This window comes from Aquarana catesbeiana, linkage group LG09 (genome assembly GCF_042186555.1).
Source record: "Aquarana catesbeiana isolate 2022-GZ linkage group LG09, ASM4218655v1, whole genome shotgun sequence".
Taxonomy (NCBI): domain Eukaryota; kingdom Metazoa; phylum Chordata; class Amphibia; order Anura; family Ranidae; genus Aquarana; species Aquarana catesbeiana.
Window position 1 is genome coordinate 44,474,338 of NC_133332.1, and position 20,061 is coordinate 44,494,398.

The following is a 20,061-nucleotide window of genomic DNA, read 5'->3' on the forward strand; positions in this document are numbered from 1 at the left end:
TTATTATTATTTATTGTTAATAATTTGTTACGTTCCATTTGTTTAGATACGGCATTCGTTATTTCGGATAATTCGTAACTTTGGATAAATTTGTTTTTGTTACGTTCACTAACAGCCAAATTTGAAAGGAAATTAAAATACCTATAATTTAATAGTTAGTAATAGTTAAGTTATTATTAGTTAGTTATTATTTTGAATTTTCGGGTTTTCAGATTTTCGAATTTCTAATTTCCGAATTTACAAATTTATGAATTTTCAAATTTACGAATATACGGAAAAATTCTTTAAACTGGTTTTCGTTAATGCTGATATTTCCAAATTAACGATTAATTTGTCGAAATTTGTTATAAAACAAATTTGGAACGAAACGAATTGCACATGTCTATTTTCCTTTAGCATAGTGAATGGGGTGAAAAAAGACTCAATCACATGCAAGGAAAATAAATTTAAAAAAAACTGTATTTTTTCTTGCACATGATTGGATGATGGAAGTCAGCAGAGCTTCACCTCATTTACTAAGCTAAGGGAAAATTCCCTTGTAGAGTGAACAGTCTAGTTGTGCTTTTAGTAAATTAACCCCATAAATAGATGTAAAAAGTTCTGCTTTTAGAAACTATTGCAAACTTTTTTTCTTCTTCTCTAATGGCCTCCATTGTGTTTGTCCCTGTGCCTAAATAGACCTAACCCCCTGTTATCAGTGATTTCCTCTGACTTATCTCCCACCCCATCCCTCATCCTCTATCTCCAATAACAAACATCCTCCCTGATAGCACGCCATGTTTATTGTTACTCTGACATTTCATTTAGATTTTGTGTTCCAGGGTATCAATGTGCGGCACACTCTGCAAACACAAGACTTCCCGCACGGCCAGCACCATCCTTCATTCCCATTACTTCTTCACACCCATAATCTGGGCCAATCTCATCCCTAATAAGCCCGGCCGGATGACAGAATGGGCTCTCATTGCATCGTTAATGACACATTAGAAGAGACACATTGCTGGTGGACAATCATATTAAACATTAATAGTGACCTCCAACATGTTCTATCACTGGGATAAATATGTGCGGCTTTTATTACGCGTTTTATTAAAGCGACTCTTCACTTTAAGGGCCCTTTTACATTGAGGAGTTTTTCAAGCACTTTTGCATTAAAAAAAAAAGTGCCTAAAAAGCTCAAGAAAAATGCTTCCCTTTAAAATCAATAGATGTGTTCACACTGGGGCGGTGCGCTTCTGTTGTGGTGAAGAAAATGCTGCTTGCAGCATCTTAAAGGTGTTGTAAACCTTCGCGTTTTTTCGCCTTAATGCATCCTATGCATTAAGGTGAAAAAACATCTGGCAGTGACCGGCTCCCCAGCCCCCCCGTTTTACTAACCTGAGCCCTGGAACTTGACCCGGCGGGGATGCGCTGTCCCTCTGTCCAGGATTCTCAGCTCTTGATTGGATAGATTGATAGCAGCGCAGCCATTGGCTCCCACTGCTGTCAATCAGATCCAATGACGCGGGCGCCAGGGGGGCGGGGCTGAGTCATACATTCGACGGCTATGGACGCCAAATGCTGGACTCGGGAGCGCACCCACAAGGTAATCCCCCGGAAGTGCGCTTCTCCTAGGGGGTTATCTGATGTGGGGAGGAGCCGCAAGAGCCGTCGGGGGACCCCAGAAGAGGAGGTTCAGGGCCACTCTGTGCAAAACAAGCTTCACAGTGGAGGTAAGTATATGTTTGTTATTTAAAAAAAAAAACCCTTACAATCACTTTAACCGCTTGCCGACCAACCGCCGTCATTATACTGCGGCAGGCCGGCACGATCCCGCAAGCCGTCGTAGCTGTACGTCGGCTCCTTTATGCGGAATAGCAGGCACGCGCACGCCCGCTGCACTCGAGGGGAGGGCGATGCTCATGGCCGACGGTCGCGATGACCGCCGGCCACAAGCGATCGTGGGCACGAGAGGTAGAACAGGGACTGTTCTGTTCTGAGAGGAGATGCAGATTGTGAGTTCCTAATAGCTAGGAACCACGATCCGTCATCCCCTCTAGTCAGTCCCCTCCCCCTACAGTTAGAGCACACAGTCAGGGAACACAGTTAACCCCTTGATCACCCCCTAGTGTTAACCCCTTTCTGCCAGTGACATTTTTACAGTAATCAGTGCATTTTTATAGCACTGATCGCTGTATAGATGCCAATGGTCCCAAAAATGTGTCAAAAGTGTCCGATGTGTCCGCCATAATGTCACAGTCCCGATAAAATCGCAGATCGCCGCCATTACTAGTAAAAAAAAAAAATAATAATAATAAAGATGCCATAAATCTATCCCCTATTTTGTAGACGCTATAACTTTTGCGCAAACCAATCAATATACGCTTATTGCAATTTTTTTACCAAAAATATGTAGAAGAATACATATCGGCCTAAACTGAGAAAAAATTAGCTTTTTTTAAAAAAAAAATTGGGGAAATTTATTATAGCAAAAAGTACAAAATATTGTGTTTTTTTCAAAATTGTTGCTCTGTTTTTGTTTATAGCGCAAAAAATAAAAACCGCAGAGATGATCAAATACCACCAAAAGAAAGCTCTATTTGAGGGAAAAAAAGGACGTCAATTTTGTTTGGGTGCAGCGTCGCACGACCGCGTAATTGTCAGTTAAAGCGACGCAGTGCCGAAATCACAAAAAATGGTCTGGTCATCGAGCAGCCAAATCTTCCTGGGGCAGAAGTGGTTAGGAGCATGTTTGGGGAGCCAAAAAAAAACGCACCAAAAACGTACTTTCCAATTGAAAGCAATGGAAAACGCTGCAAAAACGTGGTAAAAACAACCCCCCCCCATGTGTTTTTGGTGCAGCTTTTGAGTCACATTTCCTTTTAAAAAACCACACCGCAAAAGCGGTAAATCCACTGTAAAATCGTGGCAAAAATGAATTTTTGCAGGGGATCAGTGTGAAAGCCGCCATCACCTATTAATGGCTTGGTGTGGTGTGGGAGTGCGTGCAAAAGCATGTGTTTTCTCGCAACGCATGGAAATGGCCCGCCTTCTACAGACGCGCGCAGGTGCTAATAATTCTTAACGGCGCCCCCACGCATCTAGCAAACACAAGTGCGTTCATGGCTGCCAGAATGCATTGTACCGTAGCACCATGTGGTTTGGTGAAGCACAGTTTTAAAAATCGTGCCTGCACTACTTTTTGCATTGATATTAATGAGCTGCCCAAAATGCGCCCCTTGCAAAAAAAAACCAAAAACACTCCCGCTCAGACGCACCCTATGGTATGAACCAGCCTTTAACCCTTTCACTGCCAGGTCCAGACGATGCACCAACCTGACAGTGGGGGATTTTATACACATTGCCACCCCTGGTAACTGCACCGTTTAAGACCCTGGATGTCTCATTAACAGCTTAAGGACCGCCCCATGTACATATACTGCGACAGGGCGGCCCTAATGCCCCATACACACAATCGGAAATTCTGCCAGCAAAAGTCCGATGGAGCAAACACACGGTCGGAATTTCCGACCAGAAGCTCACATCGGACTTTTGCTGGCGCCAGCAAAAGATTGAGAGGAGGTTCTCTATTTTTCTGACGGAAAAAGTTCCTATCGGAAATTCCGATCGTTTGTAGCAATTTCGACATGCAAAATTCCAACGCATGCTCGGAAACAATTCGACGCATGCTTGGAAGCATTGAACTTTATTTTCTCGGCTCGTCGTAGTGTTGTATGTCACCGCGTTCTTGGCGGTCGAAAGTTCAGAGACCGTGTGTATGCAAGGAAAGCTTGAGCGGAATTCCATTGGAAAAACCATCCAAGGTTTTTCAGATGGAAATTCCGATCGTGTGTACGGGGCATTAGGCGCAAAATCACGTACCTGTGCGTGATTCCTGTGATCGCCTCTGGGACACACCTTGCCGGAGCTGTGATTGGAGACAGCGGGGAGTCAATCAGCGGGTCCGGCAGCCGCAATGGCCGCCAGCCACCTGCGATCCTTCACAGGAGAGGCGGAACGACGTTCTGCCAGAGAGGAAAATGGAGATCTTGTGTTTCTGCTGAGCGGAAACACGTATCTCTGTTTTCCTTTAGTCAAAGCACTTCCCCCACAGTTAGAAAGCACCCCCTAGGGACATTAACACTTTGATTGCCCCTGATGTTAGCCCCTTCCCTGACATTGTCCTTTGTACAGTGACAGTGCTTTTTTTTTTAGCACTGATCACTGTATTGGTGTCACTGGTCCCCGAAAAAGTGTCACTTAGTGTCAGATTGGTCTGCCACCAATGTCGCAGTCCCGCTAAAAATCGCTGATCACCGCCATTACTAGTAAAAAATATTTAAAAAAATAAAAATCAAAGTCTGTAGTCTGTAGACACTATAACTTTTGCGCAAACCAATCAATATACGGTTATTGGGATCTCTTTTACCAAAAATATGTAGCAGAATACATTTTGGCCTAAATTGATGAAGAAAATGTTTTACATTTTTTTCTATTGGATATGTTTTATAGCAGAAAGTAAAAAAAAACATTGCTTTTTTTTTTTTTTAATTGTTGGTCTTTTTTTGTTTATAGCACAAAAAATAAAAACCGCAGAGGTGATTAAATGCCACCAAAAGAAATCTCTATTTGTGGGGAAAAAAAGGACATTAATTGTATTTGTGTTCAGCATTGCATGACTGCACAATTGCCAGTTAAAGTGACACACTGCTGTATCGCAAAAAATGGCCTGGTCATGAAGGGGGGTAACTCTTCCAGAGGTCAAGTGGTTAAAGTCAAAATGTTTTCCCTATCATGGATAGAATAGGGAAGGGTTGGGTTTTTATTGATGTGTAAAGGGAATTCACTCCCTCTATTTGTCCTTGTAACCAATGTCAAAGAAAGCTTTACGTTGGGTACATAGGTATGTGCAGCCTATTGCATTAGGGTGTGCACCCAAAACTCAAACACACATGACTTTCTCTGCAGCCTCAGGACAGTGAATGAATGTGAAGTGCTCTGTGCTGAGCGGCTTCCTGTTCATTCACAAATGGAAGCATAATAAACATAGTTTACTATGCTTCAGTTAAGAAGGAACACAGTGAGCGAGAGTGTTCATTTAGAAAAGGAAGGGGATAGTAAATTACATATTCGCTAGCCCCTTCCCCCACTCTACATCCTGAAACATCCCCCGCAGCAGCCGGGGGGAGAGGAGAGAAGAGGGAAGCCAGCAGCACTGCAGGGCGGAAGAGGCCAACACAGGGGGAAACCCGGGCAGTAGGGGGAATCAGCACTGCACGTAGTGATTAGGGTGTGCCACATCTGGCACACCCCCTTGCACATGTCTATGGTTTGGTATACACTAGTAGAATTTTGTTTGCAACTTTTCATCTTAAGAACGTTTGTTATGTTTTCCAATCATTAGTGGGGTCAAATCAGCATTTTGTAATTATAAATACTTGTGCGCTGCTATGTGTAAAACTCAAACTGTAGATGAACCCTAAACCTAATATATATATAAATAGACGCACTAGGAAGTGCTAAGAATATTAATAATATTAATCAAAGTGAAGTAAACTCCCTGAAGAAGTCACGGGACCAGTGACGCAACGTGTCAGGTGGAGCCGGTGACATAATTTCCGGTGACTCCGATGTACGGAAGAGCGATGAGGGGGCGATTCTTATTCTGAACCTTTACATGCGGTTTTTACTGTTTCAGAATGTTAGCAGATATCTCATTATTTAAAAATACATTTGTTTTTTACTGGCAATATTGCGCTATGAACCTCTGTTTTATCCTGAGTGATATATGAACTGAGAGGCTAGGAACAAGAAAGTTAAGGATTTCCAGAGAGTGGTCGGTGGTGTGAACAGGGGAGGTTGTTCATTAAGGGTGCACGGGCACCACAGTGATGAGACATTTTGAAGGGGCTAAGTGAAAAATTTTTCTCAACCAAAATTCTAACAGTGTTTTCGTTCAGGAAAGTCTTTTTATTTCGAAATCAAATGCTAAAAGCAAATAAAAATTGACACTTGTCAAGTCGACAATCTACTAGTGTGTGCGGTCAGCTTTATAGTTGGCGCTGGTTCAGCAACAGAGGGGAACTATCCCAATGAGGACAAACGTCTGAGGGGCAAATTCACACCATCCCTTTGGGTTAAGCTCTACTCACACTTGTGTGACTTGTCATGCCTGACGAAGGGGGTCCTACGTGACTCCAAAACGCTTGCACTACTCTTGTGATGTGATCATGCATTAAACCATTTCAGGTCACCATTTCAGGTCCTAATTAGGTCAGACTTTTTGGCTGAATTCGGACCTGAAACACAGGACCCTTCTGCACTGCGCTCCGCGGCCGCCCCGGAGATGTGTGAACCGGCTTCATTGAGAGCCGGTTACACTCTCCTGTCATGCGAATTGGAAACCCGCATCCAATTTGCAATAGTGTGAACCCAGCCTTAAACTTGCAGTAACTTCACAGTAGTTCATGCACTACTTTGGTCCAACTTTCATGCAACTTGAGGGCCATAGACTTCAATGTTAACCCTCAAAAGTGAAAGCCGTACCTGAATGTTATACAATGCAACAGTTGTCCATTATCACTGGTCAAAGCCAAAGTCATATCCAAGTTGCACCCATCTAAAGTTGCGTCATAGTTGCACCAAAGTTACACTCCAAAGTCGGCGCAACTTTGGAGTTGCACAAGTGTGAATGGAGCCTTAGCGTATATGAGCTTTGCGTTAAAGTTTAAAAATGAAAAGCTGAACGGACACTTTACACCCTCCCCACCCCCCTGATCCCTGCCCTACTTACCTCCATGGAGGATTAGCTTTCACTGCCCAAGCAGCCTTAGTATCTCATGGTGTCGCACTCTAATCATCTAATTAACTCAAAACACCTGTAAAGGTTTCCTGAGCCTTTAAATGGTCTCTCAGTCTGGTTCAGTAGGTTACACAATCATGGGGAAGACTTCTGACTTCACAGTTGTCCAGAAGACAGTCATTGACACCCCCCACAAGGAGGATAAGTCACAAAAGGTCATTGCTAAAGAAGCTGGCTGTTCACAGAGTGCTGTATCCAAGCATATTAATGGAATGATGAGTGGAAGGAAAAAGTGTGGTAGAAAAAGGTGCGCAAGCAACAGGGATAACCGCAGCCTTGAGAGGATTGTGAAGGAAAGGCCATTCAAGAATGTGGGGGAGATTCATAAGGAGTGGACTATGGCTGGTGTCAGTGCTTCAAGAGCCACCAAACACAGACGTATCCAAGGCATGGGCTACAACTGTCACATTCCTTGTGTCAAGCCACTCCTGAACCAGAGACAACGTCAGAAGCGTCTTACCTGGGCTAAGGAGAAAAAGGACTGGACTGTTGATCAGTGGTCCAAAGTCCTCTTTTCAGATGAAAGTACATTTTGCATCTCCTTTGAAAATCAAGTTCCCAGAGTCTAGAGGAAGAGTGGAGAGGCACAGAATCCAAGTTGCATGAGGTCCAGTGTAAGGTTTCCACAGTCCATGATGATTTGGGGAGCCATGCCATCTGCTGGTGTTGGTCCACTGTGTTCTATCAAGCCCAAAGTCAACGCAGCCCTCTACCAGGAAATTCTAGAGCACTTCATGCTTCCCTCTGCTGACCAGCTTTATAGAGATGCAGATTTCATTTTCCAGCAGCAGTGTGGGCACACTGCCAAAAATGCCAATACCCGGTTTAATGATCTTGGTACCACTGTGCTTGATTTGGCCAACAAACTCGCCTGATCTAAACCCCATAGAGAATATGGGGGGATCGTCAAGAGGAAGATGAGACACCAACCCAACTATGCAGACGAGCTGAAGGCCGCTATCAAAGCAACCTGAGCTTCCATAACACCTCAGCAGTGCCACAGGCTGATCACCTTCATGCCACGCCGCATTGATGCAGTAATTCATGCAAAAGGAGCCCCGACCAAGTATTGTGCTTACTATACTGTACATGGACATACTTTTCAGTAAGACAACATTTCTGTATTAAACATCCTTTTTTTTATTGATCTTATAAAATATTTAAATTGTCTGAGATACTGAATTTTGTGTTTTCCCTAGCTGTAAGCCTTAATCATCAAAATTAAAAGAAAGAAATGCTTGAAATATATCACTCTGCGTGTAATGAATCTATATAAAATATGTTTCACTTTTTGAAGTGAATCACTGAAATAAATTCACTTTTTGACGTTATTCAAATTTTTTGAGATGCACCTGTAATGTGCATTGCTACAAACTACAGTACCGCACTGGTTATTGGTTATGTTACCCCCCACAGTAGTGTGACTGGGCCCTTCCAGGGGATTTCCCCGCACCTTACTGTCAAAATCCTTTATTAACTTGCATTGACAAATGAAAAAGATAACGGATGTGAATTGGCTTTTTATTTTTGATAACAATTCTTAATAATAAACATGTAAGTATATCTGAAGCTGTACATTTAACCTTTGAGAAGATGGAAGCAGCAGCCGGGTGCATAGACCTGTCAGGGCAATGTGTGTCAGTGAGCCTGTCCTCTCCACTCAGCTCACAGGATGGAGCAGAGGACAATACCCTTAGGGCACGTGGAGGTGGTTACATGGTTGCAGTGTGAAGTAGAATCTCCTGGCCTGGGGAAGATGGAGTAGAGGATAATGCCCTCTGGGTGAATGTGGGTGGTTACATTGTTGCAGTGTGTAGTATCTCCCGGGGAGATGGCAAAGAAGAGAACAGGGGACAATGCCCTTTAGGCAGATGTAGGTGGTGTCATTCATTCAGCACAGTAGCATCTCCCAGTGAGATGGCACAGGATGGAGCCGGGTTCAATGTTCTCTAGGTGGATGTATGTGGTTACATTGTTGCAGAGTGTGGTAACTCTTGGGAAGATGCCACAAGATAGAACAGGGGATAATGCTCTCTGGGTGGATGGAGGTGGTCGCATCGTTGCAGTGTGTAGTAGTAGTAGCAGCTACATTTGTTGCACTGTGTAGTAGCAATAAACATATTAGCAGTACTTTCACTGCTGTAGTGTGTAGTAGTATCTATCTACCAGCGGGGGATGGAAAAGGATGAAGAAGGGCACAATGCCCTCTGGTGATGTAGGAGGTCATATTGTATGTGTATAATGTATCTACTCGTGGTGTGTAGTAGTAGTGGTTACATTGTTGCAGTGTCTCCCGGGGAGGTGTGTGTTTGGAGAGTGGCAATGAGGAGTAGTAGTGGTTACATTGCTGCAGTGTGTAGTAGTAGTGGTTACATTGCTGCAGTGTGTAGTAGTGGTTACATTGCTGCAGTGTGTAGTAGTGGTTACATTGCTGCAGTGTGTAGTAGTGGTTACATTGCTGCAGTGTCTCCTGGGGAGGTGTGTGTATGGAGAGTGGCAGTGTGTAGTAGTGGTTACAATGGCAGTGTGTAGTAGTAGTAGTAGAGGTTATATTGTTGCAGTGTGTAGTAGTAGTTACATTGTTGAGGTGTGTAGTAGTAGAGGTTACATTGTTGCAGAGTGTAGTAGTAGTGGTTACATTGTTGCGGTGTGTAGTAGAGGTTACATTGTTGCGGTGTCTCCCGGAGAAGTGTGTGTATGGAGAGTGGCAGTGTGTAATAGTGGTTACATTGTTGCAGTGTGTAGTAGTAGAGGTTACATTGTTGCAATGTGTAGTAGTAGTTACATTGTTGCGGTGTCTCCCGGGGAGGTGTGTGTATGGAGAGTGGCAGTGTGTAGTAGTAGAGGATACATTGTTGCGGTGTGCAGTAGTAGAGGATACATTGTTGCAGTGTGTAGTAGTAGTAGAGGATACATTGTTGCAGTGTGTAGTAGTAGTAGAGGATACATTGTTGCAGCGTGTAGTAGTAGTAGAGGTTACATTGTTGCAGTGTGTAGTAGTAGAGGTTATATTGTTGCGGTGTGTAGTAGTAGTAGAGGTTACATTGTTGCGGTGTCTCCCGGGGAGGTGTGTGTATGGAGAGTGGCAGTGTGTAGTAGTAGAAGTTACATTGTTGCAGTGTGTAGTAGTAGAAGTTACATTGTTGCAGTGTGTAGTAGTAGTAGTGGTTACATTGTTGCAGTGTGTAGTAGTAGTAGAGGTTACATTGTTGCAGTGTGTAGTAGTAGTAGAGGTTACATTGTTGCAGTGTGTAAGTAGTAGAGGTTACATTGTTGCGATGTGTAGTAGTAGAGGTTACATTGTTGCAGTGTGTAGTAGTAGAGGTTACATTGTTGCAGTGTGTAGTAGTAGTAGAGGTTACATTGTTGCAGTGTGTAGTAGTAGTAGTGGTTACATTGTTGCGATGTGTAGTAGTAGTAGAGGTTACATTGTTGCGATGTGTAGTAGTAGAGGTTACATTGTTGCAGTGTGTAGTAGTAGTAGAGGTTACATTGTTGCAGTGTGTAGTAGTAGTAGAGGTTACATTGTTGCAGTGTGTAGTAGTAGTAGAGGTTACATTGTTGCGGTGTCTCCCGGGGAGGTGTGTGTATGGAGAGCGGCAGTGTGTAGTAGTAGTAGTGGTTACATTGTTGCAGTGTGTAGTAGTAGTAGAGGTTACATTGTTGCGGTGTCTCCCGGGGAGGTGTGTGTATGGAGAGCGGCAGTGAGGAGGCAGCAGAGAGCTGTGATGATGAATCCCGGAGAGGGGAGAGGCAGCAGAGTCACATTCCTCCTCCTCCTCCTCCTCCTCCTCCTCCTCCTCCTCCTCCCTCCTCTCCTCCTCACATTATACACTCCTCTTTCTCCCCCCAGCCTCTTCCTCCATCGCCTCCGGAGCCTGGATCCCCAGAAAGCGGGGTCACCCCCCTGACAGCCCTCCCCCAACATGCTCCATCCAGCCAGGAGATCGCAGTGATTGTAGGACTTCCAGGACCTCCAGCCAGATCCTCAGCAGATCCTCGGGGATCCTCAGCCCGGACACAGTGTGTGTGTGAAGGACTTGTGGAGGAAGGGATCCGGGGAGTCCAGCCAGGTCGGAGGAGGAGGAGGAGGAGGAGTAGGAGGGATCGGTGGAGTTGTAGGGATTGAAGGACAAGGCTGATTTGGAGATCAGAAAGGAAAACAGATCGTCAGGAAGGACAGTGAGAGATCAGCCCAGCATGGATGAGCAAGGCAGACTACTCCAGGCCAGGGGGGTCGGAATTCCAGGGCTCCCAATTCATGGGGGGCCCCAGACCCTCACCCCCCACCCCATGCATGACGCCTCTTCAGACAATGGGGAGCCCAGGAAGCAAGACATTGGTGATATTTTACAACAGATCATGACCATTACAGACCAGAGCCTGGATGAAGCTCAAGCAAAGTGAGTAGAGGAGGGAGGGGGTGGTGTGTGTGTGTGGGGGGGGGGGGAGGCCTGTATAAATATAAAACTGGATCTACAATATACATATTCATTGTATGATCACCTATAGAGCTTCCCATCTGATCATCTGTGGGTGCTCCACCAGAAGAATTCTTTTTAGATACATTTTAAACTTTTCTACATTTGTTTTCTTTTTACTTCCTAAATAGAATCAAAACTTTTTAATGTCCATAAAAGTCCTCAATGTCTGGCGGAACTTCTGGGGTGCTGAGAATCTTTATCTTTCAAGATATATATTTTTTTATAAATATAAAAGCCATCCTAAACTTTTGTGCCATGTTGTTGTTGTTGTTGTTGTTTTTCTTTTTACTTCCTAAATGAGATCAAAACTTTGTAAAGTCATAAATAACTGCCAGGAACTTTGCGGTGCAAAGAAATGTTCTCCTTCAAGATAATCAAATAGGATAAAAATCTGTGTGTTGTTTTTTTATTTATTTTTTTAAATGTAACACAAAAGCTGTTAAATGTATAGAATAAAAAGAAAAGTCATAATAAATGAAAAGGCAGCACAAGACCAGAAAATGTGGGAAACGCTGTCCCATAGAATCACTAAGAGTGGCACAGAATGGATAACATCGTCAATGTATCTAAAGGTTTGTATGTAATATATGAAAATATATATATATATATATATAAAAATTATATTATTATTATTTATATTTTTTTTTTCTCAGCATCCTAAAAGTCCCAGCAAGTATTTTTTACTTTATAGATCTTTTGAATATTGGGACATGGTGCTAAGATTTATCAGCCAAATTTTCTTCATTGTGTTCTCCAAAACTTTTTAATGTGTAAATAAATTATTAGTGTTGAGTTATGGAGTCACCTCTACAAACAAAGGCTAACTAGTCTCCATTACACAAAAGGTATATATTGGGGTCTGTGTATTGTATTGTACTCACCTAAAAGACATTCCTTGTTCTGTATTGTGTGCTCCTCCTATAGAGCATTGTTTTTCCTGTATTGTGTGCTCACCTATAGAACATTCCTTCCCCGGTATTGAGTGTTCATTCATAGAACTTTGCTTTCCCTGTAATAAGTGTTCGCCATTACAACATTGCTTCCCCTGTAATACATGCTCACCTATAGAACATTGCTAGGCCTCTATTGTGTGATCACCTATATATTATTAATATCATTATTCTACAGGATTTATATAGCATTGCTTTCCCTGTATTGAATGTACACCTACAGAACATAGCTTCTCCTGTATTGTGTGAACACCTATAGAATGTTGCTTTTCCTGTAATGTGTGTTTTACCTAAACAACGTTGCTTGCCTATAGAACACTGCTTTTCCTGCATTACGTGTACAACTATAGAACATTGCTAGGCCTCTATTGTGTGCTCACCTATAGAGTATTGCTTGCCCTGTATTAAATGTTCACTTATAGAACATTGCCTTCCCTGTACTGGTGTGCATCTATAGAACATTGCTTTTCCTGTACTGAGAGCTCACCTATAGATTGTTGCTTGCTTCCCCTGTATCGTGTTCCCACCTATAGAAGAACATTGCTTTGCAAGAGCAATCCCTGGGTATTTCTTGGCTGCTCGCCCAACATAATTATTTATAGGTACAATATGAACGTTTTGTACATTTTCTTCTTAGATGAGATCCAAACTTACTTTGTTTAAAAATAAGTTATTAGTGCCTGTTGTTTAAATTCAGTGACCCGATCATCTCTACAAACAAAGGCCGATTGGCCCAACTTTGCTAGACAGCCCCCATTTATAAGAAAAGCATACACAGGAGCCTGTGTTGTGTTCTCTGCTTGTTTTCCTGTATTGTGTGCTTACCTACAACACATTCTTACCCTTATATTGTTTGCTCACATATAGAGCATTGCTTCCCCTATATTGTGTGCTCACCTAGAGTGTTGCTGCTCCTGTATTGTGTGCTCTATTATATCACAATGCTTACCCTATATTGTGTGCTCACCTATAGATCATCGCTTCTCCTATATTGTTTGCTCACCTATAGAGTGTCGCTTCCCCTGTATTGTACACTCACCTATAGAACATTGCTTGTTCTGTATTGTGCACTACTCTAATAGAATATTGTTTTCCATGTATTATGTACTCGCCTATACAGCATTGCTTTCCCTATGCTGTATACTGGTCTATAGAACATAACTTGTTCTGTATTATGTGCTCACCTATAGTATATTGCTTCCCCTGTATTGTGTGCTCCTCTATAGAATATTGTTTTCCATGTATTACGTACTCACCTATACAGCATTGCTTTCCTTATGCTGTGTGCTCACCTATAGGATATTGCTTGTTCCGCATTGTGTGCTCACCTACAGTATAGGACATTTCTTCCCCTGTATTGTGTGCTCACCTATAGAACATGTCTTCCCCTGTATTGTGTGCTCACCTATAGAACATGTCTTCCCCTGTATTGTGTGCTCACCTATAGAATGTTGCTTTGCAATACCCATCACTGGATAATCTGTGGATTCTCACCCAACATAATTATTTATAAGTACATTATTTTGTACTGTACATTGTTTGTTTTCTCTTCCTAGATAAGATCACAACTTTCTTTATTTGTAAATAAACTATTAGTGCTTGTTTTTAATTCAGTGACCCAATCATGTCTACAAAGGCCGAGTGGGCCAACATTGCTAGACAGCCCCCGTTTACAATAAAAACTTAGGAGCCCCCCCCCATGTAGGAAGGTAGATCCATGCGGAAGCATGACCCTGTGTTCTAGTACCAATAATAGAATTTCTATATGTGTGTAAACAGACATTTGGAGAGTATGGAGTCTGCTGTACAGCCTATTGTTCTGTTCGCTGCCATTTTAGGCTACAGGAGGCTTAAAAGTGACAGGTTTTTTTTTTTTTTCCTCTCTCTCTCTCTCTATGGGGTTACTAGACCGGAAGTGAGCTGTGTGTTGGAAAATATCACTCCCCTCTGTACTACCTGCATTTACAATATTTTTAGTCTTAAAGTTGTTCAATTTGGATGAATAGATAGAGAGAGTGAGCTTTATATATCTATATATAGATAGATACATGCATACGTATCTACAGATATATACACATACATTATATATCTGTATGTATCTATCTATCTGTGTGTGTGTGTGTGTGTGTGTGTATCCCCACAGCTATTACCTTGTTGTATCAATTGACTCTCTTAGATTGTAAGCTCCAACAAGCAGGGCTCTTTGATTCCTCTTCTACCAAATTGTAATGTAACTGTAATGTCTACCTTTTTTTTTTTTTTTATTGCTGGGCAAACCGTTGGCACTATATAAATCCTGTATAATAATAAAAGAAAAATGTGTGTGTGTGTGTGTGTGTGTGTGTGTGTGTGTGTGTGTGTGTGTGTGTGTATATGTATATATATCTCTTTTTAATTGCATGAGACAAGGTAACTTCCTTCCCTCTCCTTATTCTTGAACTACAACTTCCAGCATATCCCTTAGCATGTTGACACTTGTGTTTGCGGCAGGGCTCTACAGTTACCACAAATTATCGTCCTTCAACCTATGTCATTAAATAGCCCTTTATCATCCACCTTTCTCCAGGCCATTACATGACACAATACCTCCTCATTTCACTTGCAGTAAAGGTCTAATTGCATTTAAAGGGCATTATTCAAATCGGCTCCATTTGCCAGTAAATGCAGTGCATTGAGGCTTTTTTCTATTATGTTTATTTGCCCTTTAAATGTGCTGTTTACCCCACAAAAGTGCGAAAAAGTTTTGAACTTTTAGCAAGTGGAAGTTTATCTTCACAGACAGCAGTGTCATGTAATTATATCAATTAGCATTGAAATGAATTTATATGGCTCTCAAAGGACATAATGAGATGTAAATGAGTGAGTGTGTTGTATTATGAATGGGTGTATGTTCTGTACAGTATATGGTGTTCTTTATGTATGTGTGTATTTATTTATAATCCTGTGTTTGTGTGGATATATATATTATCCATTTTTTTAACCTTACTTATATAATATTTGTTGTGTTTTTTTTTTTTGTTTTTGTTTTTTGTTTTTTGTTTTTTTTTATATATATATATTTGTGACTAAACTCCAGTTCACACCACTGCCTTGGGGCTAATCTGTGCTGCAGGCAAAAGAGCTTGGCCATACATAATACAATTTTCTTGTTTAATTTCCTTTTAGATTTACCTTCAACTATGTGGTGCAATTGTTTTAGGTTTGACCTCCATATTATATGGTTTTAGTAAATCTAAAGGAAAATTGTATACTGTATGGCCAGCCTAAAATCCCATACACACTATACCAACTTTTGTTGTCTGATTTCCTTTAGATTTACCAAAACCATGTAGTGCAAGGGCCTGCCTGATTGCATACAAATTGAAACTCTTAAGGTTTGACCTCATATTATATGGTTTTAGTAAATCTGAAGGAAAAAAATCTACAGAAAATTGTATAGTGAGTATCTAGCTTTAGGCTCCATTCACACTTCGTGATTTTGAATTGCAGGCCGAATCATGATGATTCTGCTTGCGATTCCAAATTGCGTGGCAATCTTTGCAAAACACGCAATGCGATTTTTGACATGCGAGAGACGCTGCAGTTGCTCCAAAACATGACTTTAAAAATCGCGAGAAGCCTGTCACCCTTCTTTTGAGGGACAAACGATCAAATTCTCGTTCTACTAGGGCTGGTTCGTACTATGTCCAGCAACCTGTATTTTTCCGCACTGGATAAATGCAGGCTAACACTAGGGTACATAGAAGATAATTGCTTCTTATGTGCCTCATTCACAACACTGAGCTGCTGTGCATCGGCATGGATAAAATGTCACTGTGTTGGAAAACTTGTTGAAAAAGGTGATTATTCGTTGGTTGATGTGAGTAGCGGTTCAGCACACCGCCTTGCACATTTTTAACGCATGTTGCATTTAAATGCAACCTATTGGTGTGAACAGTGCCTATTGGAAACAATGGATTTTGGCTTGTCACAGTGTTGAGCCTGGGTTGATCAACATAGCCTAATGCACATGATGTGAATGGGCCCTAAATGACCCTAGTAACAAAAGAGCTAAGATAAAAGGACTACTAAGTCAAATCATGAATATTTGTCAAGGGACCCTATAGCCAGATCGAATCTAGGACTGTTCATCAGGCACCAGGCAAAATTCAAACCATGTATGGACAGGCTAAATGTACCCAAATTGATTGATCAACTTGGGTGCCACCAGCCTGTTGGATTTTACATGCGATTATTGCTAGCAGCTATTATAGCTGCTAGCAGTAATCACTGTGTTCTCCCAGCAGGGACAGCTCCCCCTGACCCCCGCCAGGAGAACACCATGTCTCTATGTGAGGGCTTCCCTCATCAACATAGTTATGCCCTGTACACACGGCCGGATTTTCTGACGGAAAATGTGTGATAGGACCTTGTTGTCGGAAATTCCGACCGTGTGTGGGCTCCATCACACATTTTCCATCGGATTTTCCGACACACAAAGTTTGAGAGCAGGATATAAAATTTTCCGACAACAAAATCCGTTGTCGGAAATTCCGATCGTGTGTACACAAATCCGATGCACAAAGTGCCACGCATGCTCAGAATAAATAAAGAGATGAAATCTATTGGCCACTGCCCCGTTTATAGTCCCGACATACGTGTTTTACGTCACCGCGTTTAGAACGATCGGATTTTCCGACAACTTTGTGTGACCGTGTGTATGCAAGACAAGTTTGAGCCAACATCCGTCGGAAAAAATCCTAGGATTTTGTTGTCGGAATGTCCGAACAAAGTCCGACCGTGTGTACGGGGCATAAGTGTTGATGGGGGAATCTAGCAATTTTCTTTCCTGGTTTCAGGAAAAAAAATCGCTACCACATCACATTTTTTGGCATATTTTTGGAGGGGCACCATTCATTTTGAATAGGCCTCCCTCCACTCCAAAAATGTGACCTAAGAAGCTCATGTACCAAATTTTGGCCCTGAACCAGGCGCAATTGGCGCCCCGTGTTTTAGCGGGGTTTTTTTTCAAATGACAATTGTGTTTGGGGTACCATTTAAAAAATAATGGCATTACAGACACGTTGCAGGTTTTGCTCTGATTCTAGGAATCGCATCCAGTCTGGCCTGGGTGGGATAAGCAGTCTTTGAACACCTCAAGCCTGCTTACCTTGGGGGAGCATTAAGGTTTCACCGTAAGCCACTATTGGAGGTTTCCATGATTCTCTCCTTTTTTGTTGGCATAAACACGCTTGGTAAGTGGCCTCTAATGCCAACCTTAAAGTGATCGGGTCAAACATTTTACAGCAAAAGTCTCAGAAGATTTAGACCTAGAAGGTGTCTACTATTAACTTTTATTTGCTAGAAAATGACCTTCTCTGAAACTGTATATTCTTTTATGCACTAGGGAATTGTGTTCCCTAAATCAAATCTTCTCTCCACCAAGTGTCATCTCCTTGTCCAAACAAAATGACGTGGGTCACGATTAGGATGTGCTTGTGGAATGAGAGAATAAAATCTGGCGCGGCTAGTCAGTCCCTTACTTAGTGACCATGTCGATTGCTTACACATGCTATCTACTAACCTCCCTGGTGGCTCATGTCTCCTACCATCGCTCCCTTCCAGTGTTGCAACCTCATTCAGACTTCTGGAAGTTTTGGATGCTTGTGTCCAGTGACGCACACTGTGGCTCCTTTCTTCGACCCCCCCCCCCTACAGGACGCAGCACTGATGTAGGGTTCAGGGGATAGAAGCACAGCACACCATGGGGGACACAGGCATCCAGCAAGTTCGAAAGTATGAATTCTGAAGAATGTGGTGAAGTCTACAATGAACGGGAGTAAATCTGGCCGTACATTATACAATTTTCTGCACGTGCTTGCTGCTGCCTGTTCATTCCTATTGGAAAAGCCAGACCAGGTCTTTAGAAATAAATGGGGCTGTGGTGCCCATGCACAGAATGAAGAGGAGATGGCATGGTCTATGTCGGTGGTAGGATTGCTTGGCCAGGGCTAGACATTCAGGGTGCCTTCACTGAGGGGATGGGAGGCAAAAAGTGAAGTTGTCCTTGAGCTCTACAGGAGGATAAAGGTGTCCTCACACATGACTTCATAGTTGGAAGATAAAACCACCAAGCCCAATCCTTCTTTAGACTGAGAACTGCGTAAACATGCACACTCCAATTCGTTGACTGTGTAATCATAATATATAAGCCAGGGCAGTCTTTCTCAACCTTTAACTCCTGAGGAACCCTTTAAATAATTTTCAGATCCCGGAGAACCCCTGCTAAAATCAACTCACTGGAGGTCAGTGGGAGGAATGCAACTTACATTGGCGGCCAGTAGGCTGAATGCCCCCCGCCGGTTGGCCGTCAGTAGGCTGAATGCCCCCGTCGGTGGCAGCCAGTAGGCTGAATGCCCCCGTCGGGTGACGGCCAGGAGGCTGAATGCCCTCGTCAGTGGCGGCCAGTGGGGCTGAATGCCCCCCCGTCGGTTGGCGGCCAGGAGGCTGAATGCCCTCGTCCGTCGCGGCCAGGAGGCTGAATGGTGCTTACAATGGCAAGCAATCACTATTGCAGACAGCCAGAAAGATCGCTGGTTTCATGCAGCTGGCTCTGCTAAGTGGCCCTGGACCCGAAAATATGCAGACATCATCAAATGGGAGGTCAATCAGTCACAGCTAGAGGAACAGCTGGTTGAGAATGACTGAGCCAGGGACTATGCAGCCCACCTAACTTTGGCTGAACTATGACTTTTGGTTGAGCTCATATGTTGCTGTGGGTTGTGTCATTCAGTATTCACCTTTTTCAATTTTTGTGAAACCGAGAACATGCAATTTTTAAAGTGGAACTTCACTCTCCCAATCGACATCGATTTATTTTTAATCCCCATGCTGCCAAACATTATTAAATAGATAGGAAAGTATATCGTATTTACTTGTTTTAAACTTTTTATTTATTTATTTTTTTTTAAACATCAGTTACTTCCTGGTTTTCTGCCTTGGCAAATGATTTAATACATCCCAGGAGTATTCAGCAGGGGAGGAGGGGTTTTCTCAGCTAAGCATACTTAGCTCAGGTATGCATGTAGGAAAGGGCAGATGGATTACAGGAAGCAAATGCTCCATGAATCATTTGCCCTTACTCAAAATGGACACGGCCAGAAATGTTGGGGGGGGGGGGGGGGATTTTTCTCAACAAAATAAAGCATGGAGACATGGATGGATGGGGGGCGTTTGCTTTAAATATAAAAAATGAATAAGGCATCTCGCACACTGGACGTTTTTACAGAGGCTGTTTTTGGCTTCAGACTTTTTTTTTTTTTTTTCTTTCCTGCAGTCAGTAAACTACCCAGCATGTTATCCTATGTGTCCATGCACACACAGGCTGTTATCAGCAGTTTTTGGCAGGGGCATTTTCTAGCTGGAAAGAAACACAGAACTAGTGGCTTTTGACTGGAGTTTTTCAGCTGGAAAAACGCTGTTCTGCGTTTTTAATCAGCGTTTTTGAGCCATAAGCTTTTATGGGAGTATAGTTTTGCTAAAAAATGCTACAGCTAAAAAAACGCCAAAAACGCTACTACAAAAACGCTGAAAAAGTCCCTCTACAGCTTACGTTACTGGCCTTTTTATAACGTCCAGTGTGCATGAGGCCTTAAACAGTGCTTTTGGTTTGCGGCACTCCGATGCAATGAAGATTAAGTTGCTGTATTGCCTTTTCTGTATGCAGACCCAGTTTCGTCTTTCTGCTCCTCTAAATGCATTTATTATTTGTGTGATTGAAAATATTATACTCTGCGTCTGGCTTATC

General features: G+C 42.6%; 1 protein-coding gene across 2 annotated transcripts in view; it reads left to right on the top strand.

Moving 5' to 3' along the window:
• Positions 1 to 10,598: 10,598 nt before the first annotated feature.
• The window catches only part of PBX2 (PBX homeobox 2), a 76,613-nt gene continuing 67,150 nt past the window's right edge, over positions 10,599 to 20,061 (top strand). The window contains exon 1 of one of the 2 annotated variants that reach the window (XM_073598391.1): positions 10,599 to 11,244. In XM_073598391.1, coding sequence (XP_073454492.1) covers positions 11,042 to 11,244 — 203 coding nt within the window. In that variant the 5' untranslated portion in view covers positions 10,599 to 11,041. The remainder of the gene's footprint in view (positions 11,245 to 20,061) is intronic. The other variant, XM_073598392.1, reaches the window with a different exon arrangement.